This window comes from Chlorella variabilis (assembly GCF_000147415.1).
Source record: "Chlorella variabilis unplaced genomic scaffold CHLNCscaffold_12, whole genome shotgun sequence".
In the NCBI taxonomy this organism is placed as follows: Eukaryota; Viridiplantae; Chlorophyta; class Trebouxiophyceae; order Chlorellales; family Chlorellaceae; genus Chlorella; species Chlorella variabilis.
Genome location: NW_005435076.1, coordinates 812,264 through 826,280, shown reverse-complemented (window position 1 = coordinate 826,280; position 14,017 = coordinate 812,264). Strand labels below are relative to the sequence as shown.

The 14,017-nt window shown below is 69.6% G+C and overlaps 4 protein-coding genes across 4 annotated transcripts in view; 2 read left to right on the top strand and 2 right to left on the bottom strand.

Annotated features, from left to right (window-relative positions):
• Positions 1-3,988: 3,988 nt before the first annotated feature.
• CHLNCDRAFT_134876 (hypothetical protein) lies at positions 3,989-8,380 on the top strand (the record flags this gene model as incomplete). The annotated part of the gene is made up of 7 exons (XM_005847072.1): positions 3,989-4,127; positions 4,312-5,401; positions 5,597-5,796; positions 6,000-6,182; positions 6,379-7,469; positions 7,664-7,919; positions 8,055-8,380. The coding sequence occupies 7 exons, from the start codon at positions 3,989-3,991 to the stop codon at positions 8,378-8,380; spliced, it is 3,285 nt and encodes a 1,094-aa protein (XP_005847134.1).
• Positions 8,381-8,655: 275 nt separating this feature from the next.
• CHLNCDRAFT_134875 (expressed protein) lies at positions 8,656-9,906 on the bottom strand (the record flags this gene model as incomplete). The annotated part of the gene is made up of 4 exons (XM_005846882.1): positions 8,656-8,970; positions 9,159-9,279; positions 9,365-9,593; positions 9,741-9,906. The coding sequence occupies 4 exons, from the start codon at positions 9,904-9,906 to the stop codon at positions 8,656-8,658; spliced, it is 831 nt and encodes a 276-aa protein (XP_005846944.1).
• A 576-nt stretch (positions 9,907-10,482) lies between these two features.
• On the top strand, positions 10,483-11,788 carry CHLNCDRAFT_134874 (hypothetical protein; the record flags this gene model as incomplete). The annotated part of the gene is made up of 5 exons (XM_005847071.1): positions 10,483-10,503; positions 10,686-10,793; positions 10,877-10,942; positions 11,068-11,164; positions 11,598-11,788. The coding sequence occupies 5 exons, from the start codon at positions 10,483-10,485 to the stop codon at positions 11,786-11,788; spliced, it is 483 nt and encodes a 160-aa protein (XP_005847133.1).
• A 115-nt stretch (positions 11,789-11,903) lies between these two features.
• CHLNCDRAFT_56195 (hypothetical protein) overlaps positions 11,904-14,017 on the bottom strand; it is a 4,293-nt gene continuing 2,179 nt past the window's right edge. Inside the window, exons 8-12 of the mRNA XM_005846881.1 lie at positions 13,578-13,697; positions 13,237-13,378; positions 12,912-13,053; positions 12,523-12,618; positions 11,904-12,310 (exon numbers count right to left, since the gene is read on the bottom strand). Of these exons, the coding sequence (XP_005846943.1) occupies positions 12,170-12,310; positions 12,523-12,618; positions 12,912-13,053; positions 13,237-13,378; positions 13,578-13,697 (641 nt within the window). The 3' untranslated portion in view covers positions 11,904-12,169. The remainder of the gene's footprint in view (positions 12,311-12,522; positions 12,619-12,911; positions 13,054-13,236; positions 13,379-13,577; positions 13,698-14,017) is intronic.

Sequence of the window (14,017 nt, the reverse complement as noted above, 5' to 3'; positions counted from 1 at the left end):
GCGACTGGCTGGTGGCGCCCGATGAGCAGCTGGTGGAGCTGGCGCGCGGCGGCGGCAGCGGCCGGGGCCGCGGCGGCAGGAAGCGGGGCGGCAAGCAGCAGCAGCAGCAGGGTGGCAGGGGCGGCGGCAAGAGCGCCGCGCGGCGGGCTCGAGCAGAAGCGGCTGGAGCAGCCAGCAGCCCTGGCGGCAGCCCATCGCAGCCATCCCAGCCGGGCTCGGAAGCGCCTGCAGATGGCAGCGCCAGCCAGGCGCCGCCTTCCCAGTCGCCCGGCAGCCAGGAAGAGGGGCAGCAGGCTGTGTCCCAGGAGGCGGCTGGGCCCTCCCCAGAGCAGCAGGGCCAGCAGGCTGTGCTGGCGGCCGAGTTCAAGCGGCGGCACCGCGGCGTGCGGCGCAACTGGGAGCCGCCGCCCTCCTTCCCCAGCGACGCGGTGGCGGCTGCGTATGCGCAGCCCAAGGTGGACGCATCCAAGGACAAGTGAGAGGGAGGGAGTGTGTGTGGCGTGTCTGTGGCTGTGGCTGTGGCTGTGGCTGTGGCTGTTCGTGTTATGTGGGGGTTCGTCCGGTCAAACAAAAACAACCCCTTGTGGGCTGCGTGGGTCCAGCCCACAGCCCCTGCTTCCCCACCAGCAGCTGTGCTCCGCACGGTCCCTGGGCCACTGCCGCCGTCCAACAACCCCTGCCGCCGCCCCTCGCCAGGTTCACCTTTGGGCGTCCCGACGTCGAGCTGCTGCGCCGCTACTGCGAGCAGCGCTTTGGGTGGAGCCAGGCGCAGGCGGATGAGCAGCTGCTGCCCGCGGTGCAGAGCTTCGACGAGCGGCAGGTGGGCGCTGTTGGGGGGTGGAGAGAGGGAGAGAGAGTGTGTGTGTCCGCGCACGTGCGCGTGGGTGCGTGTGCAAGTGCTAATTGCGGTTGTGGTGGTTGCCAGCGGCAGTGTGTGCGCTGGGAGAGGGGCAGCTGCGGACGCGCCGGCTGGGCTGCTGCTTGCCTGGCGCCCGGCCATGCCATGCTGAAGCCCTCCCCCCTCCGCTGCCTCCCCCTGCCCCTGCATCTGTTGCGCAGAGCCAGCAGACCCTCGACTCCTTCCTCACCATGAGCCACCGCTTCGCCAAGATCAAGTCCAAGCGCCTGCAGCAGGTGTGCGGGGCGCGGCAGGGGCGGGCAAGAGGCTGGGGTAGCAGTGGCAGCCTGGGCTAGCAGTGGCAGCCAGGCGCGGGGGATGTGCTCGCTGAGCAGGCTGCTGGCTGAGGGTACAGAGGAGCGAGGGCTGCAGTACACATGCCATGGTGCATCATGTGCAGTGGTGAGCGGGAGCCTTGCGCCTGCCCACCCCGCAGGCGGTGGCGGGCATTGCTGGCGGGGAGAGAGAGGAGCTGATGCTGAAGGAGGGGGAGGAGGCGGCGGGGCGCCAGCCGATGGCGGTTGCCAGGAAGGGCGGCGGGCGCAAGCGCAAGGCGGCAGGCGAGGGGGATGGCGAGGCTGCCAGGGCGTCCACCCAGCAGCAGCAGCAAGGAGGAGGAGGAGCGGTACGGGAGGGCGGGTCCAAGCGGCAGCGACCGGCAGGAGCAGCCGCCGGCACGGGCTGGGGGCAGGGCGGCAGAGGGCGCAGCGCGGGAGGCAGAGGGCGGGGCAGGGGCCGCTCGGAGCAAGAGGCAGCAGCCCTTGGTGGCAGGGAGAACGGTGGGCCCCATGAGGCCGCGGCGGCGGTGGCAGTGGCGGCAGCGCAGCAGCAGCAGCAGCAGCAGCAGCAGCAGCAGGGGGCAGCCGCCCAGGTGGCGGGAGTGGCGGCGGCAGGGCCAGCCGGGCGGCAGCCGCGGCACGGCAGGCGCAGCGCGCCTGCGGTGGTGGTGTATGCGGAGCCAGGCAGCGAGGGGGAGGGAGGCGAGGAGGAATGAGAGCCCGGGGGCTCCCAGCCACTCTGCATGGTCAAGACGGGTCTGCCAGATGGGTGTAAGACGCAGGCCAAGCTGTGTGTGTGGGAGGAGGAGGCAGCTGGAGCTGGCCCTGGTGACCACAGCTAGAACTTGGACCAGCCTTACACAGCCTGACAAAGACAGGGTTTTGTCGCTGAGGAACCAGCAGCCAAGATCAGCTGGGAAGACAGGCTGAAGGGTGGGGTGGGTGGATGCAAGGCAGAGCGGGGACGGTTCCCCACATTGTCGATCAGAAACAAGGGCTGGACAGGAGCACAGTGCTTCGCTGGTCGGAACAGCGGCCCTGGGCCTGCTACACATCAGACCCTCGCATAGTCGTCTTTGCAGCCGCGGTACAGGAGGACGGCACCCATGGCGGCCTGGCCCACAGCGCTGGCCACCGAAATCTCCCGCTTCTGGGTGCCATCCTGCAGCGGGATGGCGAGGAAGGCGGGGCGTGGGGCGCTGGCGTGGGCAGGGTGCTGCGGGTGCTGTCGGTGGCAGGGTGGCGGGAGTGGCGGTGCGCTGGTTGGCAGGGTCTGCCCCCGCCCCACCCCACTCTCGCCTGGGCGCGGTACGCCATGTGGGCGGCGGCCGTCAGCCACTGCACCCCCGACAACTTCAGGCAGTTCTTCACGGTCTTCTGCAGCAGGCAGGGCCAGGCAGGGGCAGGCTGGCAGCGTTGGGGTCATGCCAGGCTGCATGGCATCCTACGTCCCAGGTGCAGCGCACCACAGCAGCTGGAGGAGCAGCAGCTGGCATCGCGGGACAGGCTGGGCACTGGCCGGCGGGGGACAGCAGCCAGCAGCCAGCCCCTGCCTTGTTTGGCTCGCTCACGGAGATGCACATGTCGGTGGTGGCCTTGACCAGCAGAGAGTGGCCCTGCCTGCGCCACGCGGCAGGCAGGCAGAAGGGGGGTCAGGGATGGGATGGGAGGCCTGGGTCTTTGTGGGGCCGGGCTGCCAGGCCTGCCCCCATGTGTGGTGGCCACACCGCACCAGCGCCGCCCTGCCCCTGCCACGCACCAGCGCCATGCGCCGTCGTGGCGGGGCTTGCTCTTGTCAAAGAACAGGTCCTGGTATGCGGCAGGGGCAACCAGCGCTGTGGTGGCAAACACAGCGCAGCCCACACCAGAGGCCATCAGCAGGCTCTCATCGCTGCACGGTTGGGGGGAGTCGGTTGTAGCGGTGAGAGGGCGGCTGTGAGAGGTCCAAGGCGGCAGCACCAGCAAACCAAACTGCTTGAAGCCGTGCTCACCTGATCTCGAACTTCATGCTGGTTGGCTGCATCCAGGAGGGCATGGCATTGGCACACAGTGGGTTAGCGCCAGGCACGAACACAGAGTCCCATGCGGGACACCGCCGCGGCACTGTCCCGGGACAGGGCGGGAGGCGTGCACACCCTGCCGGCACGGCTGCCGTCCGCAATCGCAGCCACGCGAACGTGTTGCACGGCCTACAGCTGCGAGAGCAGTCGTAAATGGGTTGTTTCCCGGCACCACATGAGATGATGCACGCTTGCAGGCTCACACACTCACTCTCGGGGCCTCCGCTGTGCCTCCTGGAATGACCGGATTCGCAGAGGCCGATTGCAAGCACAGAAGACAGCAAAGACAGGCCGGGTGGACTGGATATGCGGCGGGACACGGTGTCCCGCAAGATTGCACGAGGGCATCTCACTGTCCATCTTAGGCGATCGAAATCGCCCTCTGGAAGCGATCGAAGCTATCACGGACAGGCAGCAAGGCGGCAGATTGAGCCGCGCCACCCACCGGGCGCCGCCCTCCGCCGCCAGTGGCACCCGGCCAACCTCTTTGTGCTGATGCCCAAGCCGTTCCTCCTCAGTAGACAATGTCATGGCAGATTTTATGCAGATGGGAGGCGTGACGATGTTTCACATTGCCACCCTGTTGCATCTCCTTCCTGGCGGCGTGGCGCACTTGAGGCGGGCGGGCGGGCGCCAAGTAGGCTGCTGGGCCGTCCTGCGCAGCACATCCTGCATCGCGAGCTCTATATCAACTCGTTTGCAACTTCACGCTGCGCCCCAGGCCACTGGCCTGGCCTCGGGAGGGCCCAGACATGGAGGGCGATGGCTTTTTCTGGCTGCTGCAGCAGCAGCGGGACGCCAAAAATCAGCTGAAGCATGATCGAGGCTCCAAGGCAGCTCCAGGAGCGGAACAAGACAGCGCCGCAGCGGGGAAGCCCGCCTTGGCCGACAGTCGCCCGCTGCAAGTTGCCAAGCCCGTACAATCAGGCCCAGCACACGCAGCGGACGAGAATCGACCGCCTGGATGCGCCGCAGGTGAACCCGGGCTGGGTCCTCCCCTCGCCGCCGCCGCCGCCGCCGGCGCTAGCCAGAATCTACACTCGCCACTTTGCCGTCCCTGTTTGCATGCTTGCAGCGGCGGCCGTGCTGCACGCCCTGGCATGCAGTGCAGCAGACGTCCCCGCATTCCTGGAGCGGCGCGGACTTGCGGAGCAGGCGGCGGGCGAGGCGCTGCAGGTAGCGTGCAGCGAGGCTCTGCTGGCGGTGCTGCTGCCACGCCGTGCTAGGGATGCCAGCCAGCCCGCAAGCAGCAGCCCGGCTCCTGGATCCGAGGAAGCAGCACAGGACGAAGGCGAGGTGGGCTCCGATGCGGCGCCAGCAGCGGCAGCCGGCGGCCATCCCGACGCGCCCAGCAGCCCATCACTGAGCCAAAGCGGCAGCGAGGATGAGCCACCCTACATCCTGTGCAGCCAAGGCGCGCCGGCAGCAGCAGCAGAAGCAGAGGAAGCCGGGGTTCAGGCTCAGCCAGAGGGAGCAGGCGCCGGGCCGGATGCGCGGCAGCTTGCCCGGTCTAGCGGCAGCATGGATGTGTGGGAGCAGGCGGGCGAGGCGGTGGCGGTGCACGGCCTGGCGGCAGTCACGGCTCGCCTGCTGGAGCTGGGGGCAGACGCCAGCTACGTGCGGCCGCGGGATGGGGCCACCCCGCTGGTGGCTGCGCTGGCGGGGGGGCACCTGGCGGCTGCCGGCGTCCTGCTGGATGCAGGCGCCCAGCCAGACCCGCCCGCCAGGGCAGCCGCCGCCGGGGTGCCACCACCCCCGCCGGCCTCCCCCCCTGCCCTCGCCAATGGCAGCCGCGCAGCCAAGCGCAAGCGCGAGGAGGAGGCTGCTGCTGCTGCGGCAGCGGCGGCGGCAGCGGCCCCCGCAGCGGGTCAGGCCGGCGGCGGCCAGCCTGCCGCTGTGGAGGGGCAGCCCACGCCGCTAGTGCTGGCTGTGGCTGCTGGCGCCGCGCAGCTGGTGGACCGCCTGCTGGCGGTGGGTGCGGATCCCAACCGCGCCTGCACCGCGCGGCTGGCAGGCAGCCAGAGGAGCGTGGCGCTCACCCCCCTGGTCGCCGCCGTCGCCTCCGGGCGAGCGGGCGTGGTGAGCCGGCTGCTTGCGGCGGGCGCCGACCTGCACCAAAAGTGCGCCGCCACGCCCGGTGGCGGCGGCGGCGCCGACTGGACCAGGTGTGGCGCGGCAGCGGTGGCAGCGGGCAGGCAGCCAGCTAGGCCTGCCTGCCTGCCGGCCTGCCTGCCGGCCTGCCTGCCAGCGTGCTTGCCTGCCATCTCATTTCACACACACACACACATACACACACACACATCTGCACACCTCCCCTGCCCCTCCCTGCCTGCCTCCCTCCCTCACCTCCCCACTCGCAGTGCCCTGAGCTCCGCGGTGCTGAGCGGCAGCGCGGCCATGGTGCAGCTGCTGGTGGGGGCGGGCGGCTGCGCGGGGCGGCGCGGCGGCGTGCACGTGGGGCGCGACCACCCCGCGCTGCGGGCGGTGGCGCTGGCGGCGGCGCACGGCCGCTGCGACATGCTGGACCTGCTTTACCCGCCGCTGGCGGCGGCGCTGCAGGGTGGGGCTGCACGTGCTGCACGGCAGCGGGGGGTGGGGAGCGCCTGGGTGTGCTGTGGGCCGACTGCCGTTGAGTGTCGGGTGTGGGCGGGGGCGCACTGGCCTGCTGTCGCCCGATCCGCCCTGCTCCCTGCCTCCCGCTGCCTGCCCCCTGCTGAGGGATGCTGGTGCCCGCCCGCCTTCTCCCTGCCCTTGCCCCCGCAGGCGGCTCCGCTGCCATGCTGGGGTCCCTCAAGCGCCGCACAGCCCTGCACCCGCTGGCGGCCGCCGCCGAGCGCGGCCACCTGGCGGCGGTGGAGCGGCTGCTGGAGCTGGGGGCGCCGCCAGGCCACGACGGCAGCGTGGCGGCGGGCGTGCCGCAGCACACGCCCCTCATGCTGGCCGCCGGTGGGGTTTGCATGCCGGCAAAGCCTCTCGGGGCTGCTCCTGCGTGGCCGGGGCTCGTGCTAGCCGATGGGCTTGGTGATGGGGAAGAGGTGCCCGCCTCTCTACCTGAGGCACCCAGCTACCACCCACACTGCGCCCATGCCACTTGCACTGCATTCTCACGCCCACACGCCACACTGCTGCCCCATGCCTGCAGCCAACGGGCATCTGGAGGTGATGAGGCGGCTGCTGGCGGGGGGGGCTTCCCCCGTCAAGACAAACAGCCATGAACAGATGGCAGCGGCGCTGGCGCTGCAGCGGGGCCAGCTGGCAGCGGTGGGGCTGCTGCTGCGGCACACTGGCGAGGTGCAGGCGGCGCAGGCAGAGCAGCAGCCAGCCACGCCGGCGGCGGCGGCAGAAGCAGGGGGCGCCGCGGCGGCGGCGGCATCGGCAGCCCCGCCGCGAGCGGCCGTAGCGCGAGCAGTGCCAGGCGGTGCAGCAGTCCCGCCTCGCCCGCAGCTAGCCAACGCCAGCAAAGCCTGGCAGCTGGGCTTTGCGGCCGGCATGCTGCCGCGCCAGCGCCCGCTCACCCTGGCTGCCATGGAGCAGGAGCGGCAGCGCTACCAGCTGGTGCTGCTGGCCCTGCTGGAGGCGCACGGCGCGGGCGGCGGCGCCGACAGCGGCGCGGCGGCCCGCGTGCGCCAGCTGGCCGCCCCCGCCTCGCTGGCTCACGCCGCGGCCGGCAGCGATGCGCTGCTGGCTGCGCTGCTGGCCTGCGGCGCCAGCCTGGGCTGTGTGGACCCCTCTGATGGCAGCTTCCCGCTGCTGGCAGCCTGCTACCACGGCTGGGCGCCCATGCAGCGCCTGCTGTCCCGCGGGGCCGACATCAACCAAGGCGACAGCGGCGGCGGCACGGCCCTCATGCTCATGGCCTCGCGGCCGGGCATGCTAGCGACGGCGCAGCAGCTGCTGCGCTGGCACGCGCAGCTGCCGCGCGGGGAGCGGCGGCTGGACCTGCTGCGGCGCAACGCGGCGGGGCGGGATGCGCTGGGCGTGGCCATTGCCGCCAAGAACAGGCGCTTTGCTGAGGAGCTGCTGGAGCACTTGATAGCGCAGCAGGCGGCAGAGGCGTCAGCGGCCAGAGCAGCGGCAGGAGCAGGGGCGGCGGACCCTACAGCACCAGTGCCGCCTGCAGCGTCCTCGTCGGTGGCCGGCAGGGCATACGAGCTGTTGGCAGCTCTGGGCGCCAGCTGCCTGGCGGACATCAACCGGCCCGGCAGCGATGGGCAGCACCCGCTGATGGCGCAGGTGGGCGGGGGCAGGCACAGGGTGGGTGGGGCCTGATGGCGGTGGTGGTGGTGGTGGTGGTGTGTGGGGGGGATTGGGGGGGTTGCCTCACCACCTTCTCCGATGCTTTGGAGACCCCTTGCACCCCTGGCATGCCCTGTCCTGCCCCTCCTCACCCACCCAGCCCCGCCCACCCCACCCGCCCGCCCCTGCAGGTGCATGCCGGGTCCCGCAAGCAGCTGCGCCAGGTGCTGGCGCTGCCTGGGCTGGACATCAACCCGCGCGACGCATGCGCCCGCACGCCGCTCATGCTGGCAGCGGGGAAGCGGCAGGTGGCGCTGGTGCAGGATATATTGGCCACAGGGAGAGCAGAGGTGGATGCCCGGGACAGCAGCGGCTGCACCGCGGCGCTGATGGCGGCGCGGGCCGGCGACGCCGCTGTGCTGCGCGTGCTGGTGGAGGCTGGAGCGGGTGCGTGCACTGCCTGGGCCTGTGGACCTGCCGTGCATGCTGCCAGCCTGCCATGGCCTGCACCTCGCTGGTTGCGCGGTTGCGGGCGTGGCTCTCTCTCACGCCTGCCCCTCCCCTTCTGGCCGCCACCCGCAGACCTGGGCTGCGCTGACAGCGAGGGCACCACCCCGGTGATGGCGCTGGCAGCCCAGGGCCAGCACAGGCTGCTGGCGGAGCTGGTGCGGGGCCGGCAGCCCGCCTGCCTCGACTGCCAGGACCGCCGCGGCTGGGCCGCGCTGCACCACGCCGCCGCCGCAGGCCACTTCAATGCGGTCAAGGTGCTGCGCAGCTCCGGCGCCGACCCTGGGCTGCGCACCGCGGACGGCGCCCAGACGGCGCACGACCTGGCCTGCCAGGCGGGGCACACCCTGTGCCTGCCGCTGCTGCAGGTGCCGGCCCAGGCGGAGCCGCGGCAGGGCTGAGCGCGCAGGGAGCGGGCCGGCATTGTGCCATGCATTGCCCCATAGATTTGTTGCTCTGCTTCTGACGCACCTGTGCCCAAGCACTGATTTCACACACAGCATATCCATTGTACTGCCCTGCTGTTGTATAGATGCGTACCAGCGGAATTGCAATTGTCACATGTGGATAGAGAGTCTCAGGAAACACAGTGGTATCAGCATTGTTGGAGTCAGCATGCATTGTTGGAGTAGAGAAGGTGGATCAACCAGACACGCACATGAATGCAACAGGAGGGTCAGTTTCCGCCCAAGTTTGCGAGCTGCAGCAGGACTCGCTCCATGCGATCAGCCTGCTGGAGCAGGTGCTGCGCGCCCTGGTGCATGTCGGAGGCGGCCCCCGGGCCCACTGGGCGCTGCTCAGCCGCCAACCGCTGCCAGCGCACCCGCTTCGACCGAGCCAGGCCCTGCGCTTCGGCCAGCGCCTGCCTCACGGTGAGGCCATCCCGGTTGGGTAGGTCCAGGCTCCAGCCGCGGCGCAGCAGGGCGGTGCCTGCGCCCTCCAGGTAGTCCACCCTCTCCTCGTCGCGGTACAGGTCCTGGAGCTTCCGCACCTGCAAGGCACATCCATGCAGCAGCGCCCCTTGCATCTTGCGCCGGGACTGCAGTGCCCAACGTAAGCCCTGCCCTGTGCATGGCCGCTCAAGGTCAGGCACAGCACGTTCGGAGCACAGGGGTAGCTCGGGGATCCCAGCTCGCCCAGCCGGTCATCAGGCTCGCGGCTGCCTCAACCCATGCTCACATGGAAAGCGAGGTGCGGCGCCAGGTCCGGAAAGTATCCTTGTTCATCCCGGCACGCATTGACCACGACCAGGTGCAGTGCTGTGTTGCCCTCGGCATCCCGCAGGTCTGGAGTGGCACCCCTGCAGGGAGAGAAGTGGTGAGGGCAGCTTGCAGGCATGCTGATGGATGGGCAACGCTGGCGGGCCATGGTTTCTGGTAAGGGACGCGGCCCAGGCCATGTCAGTTCCAGCGCTGGCACGGTTGCTGGGTGGGCGATCCAGGTGCGGGTCTGGCCCCAGCCGCTCGTGCCTGTCCAGGACCTCTTCCAGCGTGGTCTGGGGCACGCCCTCCCAATCCAGGCCTGCCACCAGCGCTGGCGGGTGGGTGCGGCCCAGCAGCTCATGCAGGACCGTCTTCCCATTGAAGCGGTCAATCAGTGTGTCGGGGTGCATCCCTGCAAAATTCCAGCCAGGGTGGAGCCAAGGAGCTGACTTCATGAATGCCAGGCCACGCAGGCGGCGGCATGTGTGCGGTGTTGCATTGTTGAATGGGTGGTGAGCTGTCGACCGACCACTGCCGTGCTGCACAGGCCGGCACTCACGTTGCATCAGAGTGTTGTGTAGCTCCTGTGACATGTAGTCGACGCACTGCGTGCATGTCTCTGACACCAGGCCGTACACCGCGGCAGGGTCGGCGCCGGCGTCCAGCGCCCCAGCAGTTGCCTCAACAAGGTCTCGCACAACTGTGTCGTCGAAGAAGGGATCCATTGCGGGCGGGTTCAGCCAAACTCGACCGCCCGCCGCCTGCAGGTGCTGCACGGTGCGGAGTGCGCGGAGGTCCGTGAGAAGGTCTCGGCGGTGCGAATTTTGCCTCGCTGAGAGAATGGACGAGACGAGGACGCGCGGCAAGCAAGAATTTCAAGATCGCCCGAGATCGGCCGAGTGCTCAAGCCTGAGTGCTCAAGCAGAGTGCTCAGCCGCGCTGTGCTGCTCAGCGTGGCGGCGCCCTGGAGGCACATCATTCAGTCTGCCTTTACAACAGCAAAGTCTCTTCGTTTGCTAGTATTTTGAGAGCGTGTAAACATGGAAATGCGGAGCAGACAGGACTCAGGCCCTTGGGCGGGCCAATCGCGGCGGCGGCGGCGCGACTGGAAAGCCACCGCCGCTCATGAAAAGCCAGCATCCTGCTTCATCTCCCGCCACCCTCACGGTCAACCCCGTTCACGCATCTCAGTCTGCTGCTGGTGCTCCTCCGCCTCGCCGCTCCCATCGGCCACTGCAAACTCCTCCACGGCCGGCGGACGCAATCCACCGCTCATCTGGGCGTCCCGCACCTGCAACAGGATGTCGTTCGAGCACGACAAAGTGGGTGACTCGCCATCACGCCGTCCCCAGCCGCTGCTGTGCACGTAACCCCACGCCGTGACACGCAGTGCAGCGGCTGAGGGTCAAGACGCTGCACAAGAGCGCTGCTGCTGCTGCTGGTCAGTCGGGCGGCGGCGCCATGCTCACCGCCTGTCGCCTCTCCTCGCTCCCTCCCTGCACAGCGCGTCATCGTGTACCCAAACTACTTAGACAACCGCAAGACGGTGGCTCAGGGGCGCAGAATACCCAAGGAGCTGGGCGAGTTGCCGCCAGCGGCTGCCGTCCCGTCGGTGTCGCACGACGTGCCTCTGGTGTCTGCTATGCGCCTGTGGCCCCATCCTTGTTGCCCCCACTCCGTCCTGCAGCCTGTGAGGCGCCCAACGCCATTGAGATCTACGAGTGCATCATCAACGGGCTCAAGCTGGAAGCGGAGGCAGAGGTGGGCGGCAGCTCCCGCACCGTCTGCCGCTGCACCCTTGGCGCGGGCTGGCAGGAGCAAAGCCGACGGCGCCTAGCTTCTATGGTTGTGACGCTGCCCTGCGCCCACGTGTTGGACTGACGCAGATGAAGAGCTACCCGCGGGATTGGATGGTGCCGGGGCGGGTCCGCGTCAAGCTGCGGGGAGAGGATGGCAGCCTGGCCAACCCAGACATACCCACCCGTGCGTATGAGCACGGGAGGCCTGCCTGCCTGCCTGCCCGGCCACTCAGGCGACCCAGCCACCCAGCAGCTGCTGCCGCTTGCACGGTGCATCAACACCGCATGCTGCATGCCGCATGCCCGCGCGGAATGCGTCCCCATCCCCATCCGGCTCCAGTCAAATCCACGCCGCCGCTCACACTTCTCTGGCGCGGTGCGGAGTCGTAGGCAGCCCAGAGCGACCAACGATGGCCTGTACCTGGCAGCCCTGCCCGCCCCACCCAGGGGCGGTGGCAGTGGCTCTGAGTTGTGGCCCCGTACAACCCCCCCACCCTTGTCCTGCACTCGCACACGCATCACGCGCATCCGGCATTCTCCTGCCGCACCACCGTTGGGCCAGCATTCCCACCGCCGCACCCGCCTGCTGCCCTGCCTGCCCGCTGCCTGCCCAACAGGGCGAGCGCTGCTGCTCAAGGTGGCGGAGCTGGTGCCACGGCACCCCGGACGCGTCAACGGGCGGCCCAAGGCGGTGGCAGCAGCGGCGGAGAAGGTGGCGCAGCAGGCGGCGGGCGGCTCGGGGGCGGGCTCCTCCAAGCAGCAGCAGCAGCAGCATGGCGGCAAGAAGAAGAGCAGCAAGAAGAAGTGACAGGCAGGCGGGCCTGGCCTCCTTGCTTTCGCTTCTCGCTGATTCTGCTGCACCCCTGTTTTCCTCTCCCGCCACTGGCTCCTCTCCTTCCCTCCCTTGCCCTCCCTCCAGCACTGCTGAATCGACAGTGTTACACAGTTCACTTGATATGCCTTGGCACCAATCTGGTTGCAGCCGTTGCGGACAGGCACCAACACACGAGGGCGGGCTGCTCCCATGGCGGGGCTGGGCTCGCCTGCGGCTCGTGCCTCAAAACGTGAGGGAACCAAACAAAATCCACGCCCGTCTGCCAGCCGCTCCAGGCGCACGTGACCGCCTCTGCGCGCCACATGATCGGCAATGCATCCTGCCAACCACCAGTGGGCAATGGGCAGCGGGGCCCTACGCCGCCGCCTTCTCGCGGTCGTAGTATTTGTCCAGGGTTTCGGTGGTGATGCGGCGCAGCAGCTCGCGCGGGAACAGGCGCAGCAGGCTCCAGGCCAGGTCCAGGGAGTCGAAGATGGAGCGGTTGTCGTACAGGCCCTGCAGAAGGGGACAGGGGCGGGGGACAGGGGGGTGGGGGGGGGAGTGAGGAGGGAGCGGGGACCCTGCGAGGTGGGCTGGGGAGGAGGAGCGGTGTGGAGGGAGGGCCGCCCTGCGTCCCCGCCTGCCTGCCTCCCAGTCGGGGCAGCGGTACGATGCATGGCACGGCTCGCAGGCTAGGTGCAGGCGCCCCCCACCCCACCCCCACCCACCTGGTTGACGAACCGCGCCTCGAACTTGTCCAGGAACTGCAGGTAGAGCAGGTCCTCGCTGGACAGAGCCTCCTCCCCCACCACAGCCTTCATGCCCTGCACACACGCAGCAGCACGCAGTGGCGCGGGCAGGGGGGTCAGAGGGGGCGGGCTGTGGGGCGCTGAGGCGAGGGCGGGCACCTGGCAGGCAGCGGCTGCTACCCCTGCCGCCAGGGCCGGCGCCGGAGTGAGGGCTGCCACGCCTCGCGGCCCACACCCTCCCAGCCAGCCCCATCACCTCCACCGCTACCCACCTCACCCCCATGGGGTGGGTCACACTCGCCCAGCCCAGCCCAGCACAGCACAGCACAGCACAACGCCACCGCCCCACAAGCACGCCGCACGCGCACCTGCACGTCCTTGCCGATGGCGTAGTTGGCGTAGAGCTGGTTGGAGACCTCGGAGTGGTCGCCCCGCGTCATGCCCTCCCCAATCGCGCTCTTCATCAGCCGGGACAGGCTGGGCAGCACGTTGATGGGAGGGTACACCTGCCTGCGGGCGCAGAACAAGGGGGAGGGCCGCGGGCGCGGTCGGCGGGCGGCGCTGGCGCCTGCAGCGTGGTCTTCCTGGTATGTGCTTGCCGTGCTGTGCCACAAACCGAATGCGCAGCCCACCCAGTCGGCACGCCAGGCCCAGCCCCTGCCCCCTCCCCCTGCCCCCACAGCCCCCCCCCACCTGTTGTGCAGCTGGCGGTCCACATACACCTGCCCCTCTGTGATGTATCCGGTGAGGTCGGGGATGGGGTGGGTGATGTCGTCGTTGGGCATGGTCAGGATGGGCAGCTGGGTGATGGAGCCCTTGCGACCCTCGATGCGACCTGCAGCCGCGAGCACGAACGCACGCAGGCAGGCACGCACACAGCAGCTCAGCCTGCAGCGCCGGCAAGGCACCGCACCGCAGCAGCAGCGCAGCGCTCAGGACCGGCGCAACGCCGAGGCGCATCCTTCTGCAGCCTGCCCGGATCGACCACCGCCTCACAGCAGTCCTGCCCCTTCCTCCCCGCCGCCGCCGCCCACCTGCCCGCTCGTAGATGGTGGCCAGATCTGTGTACATGTAGCCGGGGTAGCCGCGGCGGCCGGGCACCTCCTCGCGCGCGGCAGACACCTCGCGCAACGCATCAGCATACGAGGACATGTCTGCGCCGGGGGGAGGGGGTGGCGGGGCGGGGGAGGGTAAGCTGGAGCCTTGCCTTGAACACTGGTGGACTGGGGTTGGCTGGGAGGCACAAGCAGGCACACCCAGAATATGGCGCCTCCACCAGGCTGCTCCCAGGCTCTCCCATGGGACCAGGCTGTGCCATAGGCCCCCTCAAACCCTAAACCCCACAGAAGCACCGCCGCGGCCCAGGCGGCGCCCCCAGCCCACTCAGCCCACCAGCCTGCGCCCCGCCCGCGCCCCGCCCGCGCCCCGCGCACCCGTGAGGATGACCAGCACGTGCATGCCGCACTCGTACGCC